Below are 12,468 nucleotides of genomic sequence, written 5' to 3'. Positions count from 1 at the left end.
TGGTGATCCTCAAGAGTGTCGTGGGTTCCTCAATCAGTGCGCCTTACATTTCCGGGCACATCCTCATACTTTCTCCTCTCATTGCAACAGAGTGACTTTTATTATAAACTTATTAAAAGGAGAAGCATTGGCGTGGGTATCACCTCTACTAGAACAGAGCTCACCCATTTTGGAAGACGCAGACGCCTTTATCGCATCATTTCGTGCTGTGTTTGATGCTCCTGGGAGACGTGAAGCTGCTGAATCCATTCTTATGGAACTGCAACAGGGCAGGAGAACTGTGGCCCAGTACGCCGTTGAATTTCGTACTTTGGCGTATGAGACAGACTGGAATGTCAGCTCCCTGAAAGCTGCCTTTCACAGGGGTTTGAACGAATCAATCAAGGATGCACTCACCTATCGTGAAATTCCCCATGATCTGGAGAATCTGATCACATTAGGTCTACGGTTGGAGGCCAGAGGTCAGGAGAGAAAATTTGAACGCGACCGAGAACGCGATCGTAGGCCACGTCAAGTTAGGCCTTGGATCAGACATCCTACTCCTGCACCTACTGAACCTGCAGCTGCTGTGGCAGAGCCTATGGAGATCGGTCCTGTGCTTCATTTATCCGTGGAAGAGAAACAACGCCGCAGATCATTGGGACTGTGTTTATATTGTGGACAAAAAGGACATTTGATTGTTGCCTGCCCTAGGAAATCGGGAAACGCCAGAGCTTAGTGGAGGCCGGAGGTGCTTCACTAAGTGCTACTGTTGCTTCACCTCCTCAGTCACCAAGACTTTTGGTTCCCATCAAGCTGCAGTGGACAGGCCACCAAGTGGCCACCCAAGCTTTCATTGATTCGGGTGCGGCTGGAAATTTTATAGACAAGGGTTGGGCCCTGGAACACAGTATTCCCTTACAGCCCAGGACTCAGAAAACCTCTATTACGGCATTAGATGGCTCTCCTCTAGGAACCGGGATTGTGTCCCTCCAAACCGAGACTATTGGTGCCATCATTGGGATACTCCATTCTGAAGAAATACGGTTTGATGTGTTATCCAGTCCTCATATTCCAATTATCCTGGGAATGTCGTGGTTACAACAACATAATCCCAGCATAGACTGGAGAGAAGGACAGATTCTGGCGTGGAGTAAAGAATGTTTAAAGAACTGTTGCAGCACTCCTACTAAATTAAATCTTATGCTTGAAGTACCTGCTCAGGATCCACGTCATCTGGTACCCCCTCAGTATTGGGAGTATTTAGATGTTTTTTCAAAGAGAAAAGCAGAAACTTTACCTCCTCATCGGGCGTATGACTGTACGATACAATTGTTGCCTGGCACCAATCCACCTAAGGGACATACATATCCATTATCCCATCCGGAGAATCAAGCCTTGGCCCAGTACATTGAAGAAAGTTTACAGAAAGGGTTCATCAGACCTTCCGCATCACCAGCAGGAGCAGGTTTCTTTTTTATTTCCAAGAAAGATGGATCCTTGCGCCCCTGCATTGATTACAGGGGCTTAAATAAAGTTACCATAAAAAATAAGTATCCGCTTCCCCTCATTACAGAACTTTATGATCAGCTGAAAGATGCCACTATTTTCACGAAACTAGATCTACGAGGGGCCTACAATCTGATTAGAATCCAAGAGGGGGACTAATGGAAGACAGCGTTCAATACGAGATATGGACATTATGAATATCTGGTGATGCCTTTCGGGCTATGCAATGCCCCAGCCGTGTTCCAGAGCTTCGTGAACGATATCTTCCGTGATATGTTGTTATCTCATGTTATGGTCTACCTCGATGACATTCTCATTTACTCAAAAGATTTGGAAGAGCATCGGCAACATGTTAGCCAGGTGCTACAAAGATTAAGAGAACATTCCCTATTTGCCAAAGTCGAAAAGTGCGAGTTTGAGTGCGATAAGGTGAAGTTTCTAGGATATATTATTTCTGCTGGGCAGCTGGAGATGGATCCAGGCAAGATAACGGCCATCCAAGATTGGGAAGAACCTTCTGACATTAAAGGCATTCAACGATTCGTAGGGTTCGCCAATTATTATCGTCGCTTTATTTGCAATTTTTCCCAGATCATCTCTCCCATAATTGCACTTACTCGGAAGGGGTCGAATCCAAAGTCTTGGACCCCTGAAGCTCGAGATGCTTTTGGAAGATTGAAGTTGGCCTTTACAACTGCCCCTATCCTACAACGTCCCAATCCAGACTTGCCGTTTACCCTGGAAGTTGATGCGTCTGAGACCGGGGCTGGGGCCATTCTATCTCAGAGAGACCAAATTTCGAATCGTCTACATCCCTGTTCCTATTTTTCTAAGGCTTTCTCTTCAGCGGAACAAAATTATGACATAGGGAACCGGGAGTTGCTGGCTATTAAATTAGCGTTAGAGGAATGGCGACATCTGCTTGAGGGGACTGAAGTTCCTATTACCATTCTTACAGACCATAAAAACTTGGTGTACATAGAAAAGGCTAAGAGACTCAATCCACGTCAGGCTCGCTGGGCATTATTCTTCACACGATTTAATTTCACCATTTCTTTTCGGCCGGGTTCAAAGAATACGAAGGCTGATGCACTGTCCAGAAGACATGAGGCGCCTAATGTGGAAAGGTCGGTCGAACCTATAATCCCTCCTACGAAAATAATTGCCACGATACATAGCACTCTCATGTGGCACATCTCTAAATCACAGACACCCCGTCCCAGTGGACAAATTCCTCCGCCTGGGAGACTTTATGTGCAACCCCGTTTCCGTAAAGCCGTTTTATCCTGGGGTCATGCCTCTCCGGTAGCGGGTCACCGGGGAACTCGGAATGTTAAATTTCTTCTGCAGAAGAATTTCTGGTGGCCTACTATGATATGTGACATATCTGAATTTGTGCAAGCATGTACTATCTGCGGTCATAATAAAACCCCTCATACCAGACCGGCAGGGTTATTATGTCCGTTGCCTGTGCCAGATCAGCCATGGCAACACATAGCCATGGATTTTGTCACGGACCTGCCTCCTTCTCAAGGCCATACGACTATTTTAGTAGTGGTTGATTTATTCAGCAAGCAAGCACATTTTATCGCTCTAGCTAAACTTCCATCTGCCAGTACATTAGCAGACACCTTCATGAGAGAGATCATAAGACTACATGGAGTTCCGCAAATCATCATTTCGGACAGAGGGTCACAATTCATCTCGAAATTCTGGAGAGCGATGTGTAAACTTATGGGAATCGAGGTGCATTTTTCATCATCCCATCATCCTCAATCTAATGGGCAAGCTGAAAGAACAAATCAAGTACTTAAGCAATATCTTAGAATGTACGTCTCGGAGGATCAGTCCGATTGGTCGACACTTTTGCATCTTGCGGAATGGTCCTACAACTGCTCTTATCATGAAGCACTACAGATGTCCCCATTCAAAGCGGTTCACGGTTATGAACCAGCACTCTGGCCTGAAGAAACCAGTTCTACGGGGGTACCTGCAGCTGAAGCTCAATTTCAAGTTCTACGTGACCATTAGGCACTTATTTCGGAACAGTTAAAGCAGACTAAGGTTTTGCAGAAGAAAACCGCTGATAAGTCTAGATCCAAAGGGCCGGTGCTCAATCCAGGAGACTATGTGTGGCTTTCCACGAAAGCCGCCCGAACCTTAGGACCTAAATATATTGGTCCATATAAAATTAAAACAAAAATTAATGAAGTTACTTATTCTCTGGTTCTACCTAAAACACTGCGCATTAATAATGCGTTTCATATTTCTTTATTAAAACCAGTAATTAGAAATCAATTCTCCCCCACGGTTCGTGCTCCTGATCCGGTAATAGTCCAAGGTGAAGAAGAATATGAAGTACAAACCATCTTGGACTCTAGAAAGAAACAGGGGAGACTGCAATACTTTATTAGATGGAAGGGATACGGTCCTGAAGAGAGTTCCTGGGTCCCGTTCTCTGATGTCCATGCTCCAGCCAAGATTCGTGCCTTTCATAGGAAATTCCCCCAGAAACCGGCTCCTAATCGCCAGGATGGCGCTTGTAGACAGGGGGGTACTGTTACCTTACCTGCGGTCCCGGCGGTTCCGGCGTTGCCACGAGCAGGGGAGCCGAGACGCAGCCCGCGCGTTCAGCCCCCTGCTCGCGGGAAGACGCGAGGTGGTCCGTCTGGCCGTTAGACGCGCGCCCCCGTGTGGTGATCTGTAGTTAGACGGGGCGCGCGTCTCAGCAGCATGAGAGCCGTTCGCGCATGCGCGAACGGCTATCTCATGAATATTCATGCCGCATCTTAAAGGGGTATTTATCTCTTTTCCTCCTCCCCCTAATTTAAGGGGTAGGAGGATCCTGAGCAAGAGGACTATTTAAACCTTCAGTCTGCATGTACCTCTTGCCTGTAATAGTGCCTTTATTGCCTTCACTAGCGTTCCAGAACCTTATTTGCCTTTTCGTTGCCTGATCTTTGCTTGAACCTGACTACCCGTTGTTTGCTGCCTGCCCTGACCTCTGCTCGTGACCCCGACTATCCGTTGTTTGCTGCCTGTCCTGACCTCTGCTCGTGACTCCGGCTATCCGTTGTTTGCTGCCTGACCTGACCTCTGCTCGTGACCCCGACTATCCGATTGCCAGCTCCTAGTACCATCTGGTGGTTCCTGCTCTGCTCGTCATCACCTCTTGGGGGCGCCTTTCCTGGTACTGCAGCGTGGATCCACAGCCTGAACCACCGCAAGTTACACATCCCCACATGAACAGAGACCCCAAGTCTCCTGGAAATGCAGTTTTTTCTCCTGCTTCCTTGATGTATGCAACAAACAAACATATTCTTACAGTTTGACAGAACATGAACCATTTGGCCCATCTAGTATGGGCATTTTTCTTTATGAAAGGGATTCAAACCCCTATCAGTACTTCGTCTGTTCCCATAGTTATAATACCTTTATGTTTATCCCACGCCTGTTTAAATGTCCTTACTGTATTAGCATCCACCACTTCTGCTGGGAGCCTGTTCTTTTTATCTACTATCCACTCAGTAAAGTAGAACATCCTTACATTAGCTCTAAGCCCTCTAGTTTTAGACTATGACCTCTTGTTCTTACATTGCGTTTCCTTTCAAATAGGCTTGCCTATTTCCCTTTAACCCCTTAACGCCCAATGACAGCCCTGGCCCGTCATTTCATTAAATAAGCTTAGAAAGTGATCTACGATTACTTTCTTCGCTTAAATGGTGTTGTTGTAATGAAATGTTGTAATAAACATTTAAGCATTTAAATGTTTATATTGCATCTCCCCTCCCCCCAAATCTGAATATTAATTTAGGAAAAAGAAAAAGCCTGAATATAAGACGACCCTATAGGAAAAATATTTACCAGTAAATGTTAATTCATGTAAATTTTTTTTTTTAATAAAAGCTATGATTGAGAAAAATATTTTGGTTTTATTTCCTTCTACTTTCCAACCTGCCCCCCCCCAGTTATGCACATCTGCCCCAGAAATGCCTTATACCCCCTATATGCCACTGTGCCCCATGATATGCCTTTTAACCCTATATGCCACTGTGCCCCATGATATGCCTTTTGCCCCCTATGTGCTACTCTGCCTCCAGAAATACCTTATACCCCTATATGCCACTCTGGCATTAAGGGGGTTAAAAGGCATATTATGGGGCAAAGTGGCATATAGGGAGGTTTAAGGCATTTCAGGAGGCAGAGTGGCGTATACAGGGTTAAAAAAGCATTTCCGGAGGCAGAGTGGCATTAAGGGGGTTAAAAGGCATTTCATAGAACACTCTGCCTCCATAAATGCCTTATGCCCCCATTTAACACTCCCTTACCCCCCCCAAACTTACCGGTGCTTCTGACTCCCCTGTCATGCAGCCGGGGCAGCGTGTAGATGTCTACGCGATTCGTGTAGACAACTTACGCTGCAGCCGGAAGTAGGTGTGGCTAGCAGCAGGGGTTGTCTGCGTCCATCACGCAGACCTTCCCCGACTGCCGGTGCGGGGAACTCTGATCTCTGACAGCCGGGGAAGGTCTGCGCGATGGACGCAGACAACCCCCGCTGCTAGCCACACCTCCTTCCGGCTGCAGCGTAAGTTGTCTACGCGAATCACGTAGACATTTACAGGCTGCCCCGGCTGCACACCGGGGACTCAGAAGCACCGGTAAGTGGGGCGGGGGGGGGGGGACAGGAGGATCCAGGTCCCCTGCAGCTGTGGGGGATCTGGATCTTAGTTGTCTCATAGTCAGACCTATTTGAGGTCTGATTATAAGACGACCCCGAGCAAATACGGTACTTATTCTTTGTCACTGGCAGAACAGTGTCCCCAGTGCTATATTCTGCCTTGGGTTTTTTTTACCTCTCAAGTACCTTTTTTTACATTTATCAAAATTAAACTGCAGCTGCCTTTTCTTTAGAAACCATTATTTTTATTATATCATCTAATTTAATATAAAAATGTTTTATATAATAATTTATAATATTTTTTTTTAAAAAAAGGTACTTTTTCTCACTTTTATTTGAAAAATCCTTTACGCATCTTCAAAAACGAATAAAAAAACCTGCTAAATAGATTCTAATATGTATCCTGAGTTTAGAAATATCTGTTTTTAATTTGTTCTTTGCACTGTATATGGTACTAGGTACAAGTAGAATAGTGCTAATTCAAAACTATTTTTTTCAAATATGATCATAGTGCCCCCTGTCCTATTTGGGACTTATTTGAAGCCAGCCACTTCAATTTACCCCATCAAACCATATATGTTTGAAAACTAGACCACCCAGTGTATTTCAAATGCTAGTATTTTAACTCTTTCCATGCACTAATTATACCACCCAGTAGCATACCTAGTGGGGGGCGGGGGGGGCAGTCCGCCGCTGGAGGAGCAGGCTCACAAGGGAGCGGTATCGGAGGTCTTTAACAGACCTCCGGCTCCCTTGAGTGATTTTAAGCCGGTTCCCTTGAACCGGCTTAAAATCACTCAAGGGAGCCGGAGGTCTGTTAAAGACCTCCGATACTGCTCCCTTGCGATCCGCGCGGCAACTGCTGCTGTACGCCGGGGTTTGTTGTCAGATCCCGGCGCACAACACTGAAGCCGCGCCCACCACTGTCCGTGCCCTCTGAACCCGGAAGAAGACAGAAGAAGCGGAGCGAAGAGGAAGACAAGTAGCTGACTGCTGTAAGAAGAAAAGAGGAAAGGTAGAAAATCATTCAGTGTGAGTGACAGTGAGAGTGGATTGGTATGTGTGGATTAGTAAGTGTGGATTGGTATGTGTGGAATCTGTGGATTGGTATGTGTGGAATCTGTGGATTGGTATGTGTGGATTGGTATGTGTGGAATCTGTGGATTGGTAAATGTGGATTGGTAAATGTGGATTGGTAAGTGTGGATTGGTATGTGTGGATTAGTATGTGTGGATTGGTAAATGTGAATTGGTAAATGTGTGAGAGTGATGGGTGTTATGCTGTACCATTTCCAATGTCTTTTTCATTATATAATTATGCTCTAAGGTACATCATAACTCCCATCACTCTACTGTTCCATACAGTGGCAAAGCTGGGAGACAGAGGCCTTGCACCACCACCGCAGGACTCCTGAAAGGTAAGTGAACTTCAAAGGGGGGAAAGGGTAGATAGGGGGTATATAGGGAGAAGGGAGTGAGACGGAGGGATAGGGGGTAGATGGGGAGAAGGGAGTGAGAAGGGGTATATAGGGCAGGAGGGGATTGAGAATGGGTACATAGGGAGAAAGGAGGGTAGCAAGAATATTGAAATAAAGAGTCAGAATGAGAGAGAGAAAATGAATGGATTAATGTGTGGATGAATTGTGTGAATGAGTGAGAGAATTAATGAATTTGTGAGAATGCATCAATGAATATGTGTAAATTGTGTGAAAGAATAAATGATTGTGTGAATGAAAGTGAATTAGTGAGTGACTGTAAAAGTGTTTGTGTTAATCATAGGTGTATAGTTGATTTGTCAAAAAGGCAAAGATGGTATAAGCAGGGTGTTTATGGGACAAAAATGGCACAGGCAGGGTGTTTATGGGACAAAGATGGCACAGGAAGCGTGTTTATGGGAAGATGGCGTACACTCGGCTGTTTGGGAACAATGCTGACTCATGCTGGGCTGTTTGGGGGCAAAGATGGCACGTGCAATCTGTGATATATGCCTGTAATTTAGGGGTTTTTATCTATACCTTTTATTGCTGAGTTTTTATGTGATTTCTAGTTGATCTATACCTGCAATGCTGTTTCCGTACATTATTATTGTATATCTGCAAATACGGGATTTGTACATCTGATTCTATGCCTCCAGTGCTGAGTTCACATGTGAACAATAATAATAACAATATTAATATATATATATATATGATTGCTAACAGCAGTCACACTCCTATCATGTTAACAATCATATATATATATTGCTATTTTATTTTTTTGTCCAATTTTGATGTGTTACTTACTTTTAATAAAAGTGTGAGATTTTTTTTATGATGTGGGGGGTCATTTTCGGTTTTGGCCAAGTAAATGCTGAATTTTTGGTTTCCGTCCAGAATTTTCATTTTGGCGCATCCCTACTAAGCCAGACACTGAAGTGATAGGCCTATACCACATCAATGTTTGGCTTAGTATATAGTGATAGGGGTTATGCTGCACTATTGTCAATGTCTGGCTCAGTGTATAGTCATGGAGATTACACTGTACCACTGTCAATGTCTGCCTCAGTATATAGTGATAGGTGATATGCTGTACCACTGTCATTGTCTGCCTCAGTATATAGTGATAGGTGTAATGCTGTACCCGTCCATATCTGCCTCAGTATATAGTGATAGGGGTTATGCTGTACCCTCGTCAATGTCTGCCTCAGTATATAATGATAGGTGTTATGCTCTACCCCGTGAATGTCTGCCTCAGTATATAGTGATAGGTGTAATGCTCTACCCCGTAAATGTCTGCCTCAGTATATAGTGATAGGTGTAATGCTGTACCCGTCAATGTCTGCCTCAGTATATAGTGATAGGGGTTATGCTGTACCCTCGTCAATGTCTGCCTCACTATATAATGATAGGTGTAATGCTGTACCCCCGTCAATGTCTGCCTCAGTATATAGTGATAGGTGTTATGCTGTACCACCTTCAATGTCTGTGCCAGTATATAACGATAGCAGCTATGCAGTTTTAAAGTGTGTGTGTGGGGGGGTGCCACGTACAGGATCTGCCCCAGGTGCCAAATACTCTAGGTACGCCCCTGATACCACGTTCTTTTGTCAGACTTTATAGTCATTTTTTGCATTTGTTTTCACACACGTTTTACTTTAGGTATGAATTTACAGCTCCTGGTATATGTCACCATCAAACAACACCGTTCTAAGCCATGATACCTGCCCCTTATCCTTATCCAGATGGCATGTCATGGAAAAAAGTTCAGTTTACAACCAATGACATGCCTGGCACATCATGGCATTAAATAAGTTTAGAAAATGATCAACGGTCACTTTCTTCACTCAAATGTTTTTTCAGCAGCATCAAAACCTCTCCAACGTCTGCCATTTTCATTATAAAAGAGCTTGTAAGAGCAACATAAAAGAGTTAAAGTACTAGCATTTTAAATACCTTGGGGTGTCTAGTCTTCAAAAAATATATGGTTTGATAGAATGAATTGAATTAGGCAGCTTCAAAGATTTCCCAAATAGGACATGTCAAAGTTCCAAGCTGAAAAATGCGCACTTCCCAAACAACCTGACAAACCCCAAAACGCACGCATGGGTGGTATCACTGTATTTGGGAGATGATACTGAAAACATATTGGGTGTTTGGAAATGACATATACCAGGAGCTGCAAATCTTTCTGCTCACCACCACACTCTTAGGAGTGTCAATCTGAACACAACCCCGGAGACGGGTGCTGGGGACCCACGGTGCCTCTCCAAAGTACACAAAATATCTGTATGGAATCTATTTTTCCTTTTTCAGTGTTATTCACTTCACCTATCAGTGGTCATAATGTTATGGCTGATCGGTGTATATACATTGTACCTCATTAAAGCCTGAGGGCTAGATGGTAGATATTAGCACATGTGAAATGTATTACTATTTGTTACTGTTTTATTTTTTTTATCCTGTATCATGTATTTGAATCTACTTCACTTTTTCTTTTTTTTACCTCTTTTTAAGGAGCGGCTTCTAATGAGCCTTTTACCACGAAATGTTGCTATGGAGATGAAAGAAGATTTCTTAAAACCACCAGAAAGAATTTTTCATAAGATTTACATACAGAGGCATGACAATGTGAGGTATGTTTTTAACATTAGGTGCAATGCAATAGCAAGGCAACGATAACACTTAAATTTGATTTGAGTATATAAGTTACAGCATTTTTGTTTCATTTTTTCTCTAATTCAAGAGTTCCTTAAATATTCTGGCACACCTGTCATTAAGTTAATTAAATTATTTTTTTTTTTATTACAATGTACAATACAGTTTATTTTTAATTGTAAATTGTAGTCAGTTGTAACCCCTTACTCGACTGACAACTCAACTTGTGAATAGACCCAATGGACTCGTTACCATGGTCCAGCAGGCCACACTGCCCAAATTTTTCAGGACCTGAAAGTGTCATTATGCAATTCCATAAGTTTAGTATATCGAACGACCTTAATCGTATGAGCTTTTGTTGGCACCTCTGAATGTTTTCAGGACCATGCAATTGTAAGCTTGTAACGGCTAAAAAAACATCCTCCTGAATTTTACAAATCAAAAGGATATTTTTTAGTTGTTACGCTTACAATTGCATGGTCGTGGAAACATGCAGAGGCGCCGACAAAAGCTCATATTGATTAAGGTGGGTCAAGATAATAAAGTAATGGTATTAATTTCATAATGACATGGTTAAACCTAACAGTGCCATCACCAGAGAGAGAGCTATACCTCGTTCTATGGCAAATCTCTCAGATATATTATTTCTTCCTCACAGCAGGCGTTTTTTTTTTATACCAACCTTACCAAATGTGTAGCATTGTTAGTTGACACAGAGCGTCCAACAAAGCAGGTAGATAACTGGTTACATCTTATCAGGTTTAGTGGGATAATGGTACCATAATAATAGGGCCAGGTTATTTCCACATCGCTCACATCTGGAAACCTTAGCTAATTTAAATGCAGCCTTGTCCCATTATTTTAGATATTCTTGGGTATTCTTCCCATTCGACCATATACGGTTGTTCAGGAGGTATCCACTATGTATCCCGGAATAAAAAGTTGTGATCGCTCAAAATGAGCTTACACATAGCAGTTCCCCCTGTTACTGTATTACCTGGAATACTGCATTTTCTTTTATGGCTTCAAAAGACATGAACCAAAAGTTTCCAAAAGTCAAAATATATCTTTATTGATGGCAAGCCAAAGTAAGGCCTTTTTAATGTATAGCAGCAAAAGAGGTGCTAGAAAAGTATGTATATTTTTAGCGACGGGTAGGTATAATTACTGTAGAAAATCCTTGTATATTCTTTGCTAAAAAAAAAAATCCAACTCATATTTAACAATTTCAAAGGTCTAACCAAATTTTCGCCCCTGAAAGGCTGGGATATTTTCAACCATTTTTGCATCCTTTTGTTTCAGTGGAAAACTACACATTGTTTCGTTGTTTTTTTTAAACAATTCAGTCTAAAGCTGATTTCAGGAGAATTTTGCATCAAGATAATGAAGCAGAAAATTGCATGGTAACACTGGTGTAAAGTGTCAAAATACATAAAATACAACAAAATGATGGATTTCCTAAAAGCTCACATCAAGGGCAGTAACACAAGTATAGGTTTGTTTTTTTATTAACACAAGTCACAAACAAAAGTGTTCAATTATAATACAAGATTATAGGTCGCACCCTAAAAGTTTGGTGCTATTTTAAAGAAAAAATATTTTTTAAGAAAAAATACACATTAGTGGAATGGTAAAACAGTATTTTATCTAATGAACAGGAATATATGTATTTTAACATTTATGGTATTTATTATGCAGTCAGCATAGGTTATATACAAACAGAAATTAGGAAAACAATAGACATGTTAAGGTCCCCCCTTAATTCATAATGTACCTCACTTAGAGATATGCCCCTCTGCCCCCCTGAAATGCCCCCCCAGATATGCCACTCTGCCCCCATATATGCCACTCTGCCTCCCTAGATATGCCGGGGCTTCGCAACGCTTCAAAGGTGTAGCACCGGAAGGTTATGTCACGCAGGTGCTCCGTTATAGAAGCCCCGGTGGCAGCAGCGGCTGTTGTCTACACGAATCGTGCAGATGTCCACTGTCTGCCGGAGAGGAAGATCCAGGTCCCCTGGTTTATGGTTTATGGCAGATTTTTTAAAACGTTTTGTGGGATTCCATTTGGGCTGAACTTCCCCAGACTATACCCTTCAAAGACATGTGTCTGGATTTCATTGAATTACATTAACATGAGCTGGATCCTTTTGTTAGATTTTATCTTGTCA

The 12,468-nt window shown here is 42.8% G+C and overlaps 1 protein-coding gene across 1 annotated transcript in view; it reads left to right on the top strand.

Moving 5' to 3' along the window:
* LOC149272823 (adenylate cyclase type 1-like) overlaps positions 1–12,468 on the top strand; it is a gene marked incomplete at its 3' end in the record, with an annotated part of 200,213 nt that overhangs the window by 64,279 nt on the left and 123,466 nt on the right. The window contains exon 3 of the mRNA XM_089506690.1: positions 10,158–10,276. Coding sequence (XP_089362816.1) covers positions 10,158–10,276 — 119 coding nt within the window. The remainder of the gene's footprint in view (positions 1–10,157; positions 10,277–12,468) is intronic.

This window comes from Sceloporus occidentalis, unplaced genomic scaffold (genome assembly GCF_023333645.1).
Source record: "Sceloporus occidentalis isolate IW3139 unplaced genomic scaffold, rSceOcc1.0.p SCAF_414, whole genome shotgun sequence".
Taxonomy (NCBI): Eukaryota; Metazoa; Chordata; class Lepidosauria; order Squamata; family Phrynosomatidae; genus Sceloporus; species Sceloporus occidentalis.
Note: the sequence above shows the minus strand (reverse complement) of the source record. Positions and strands in the feature narration are given on the sequence as shown.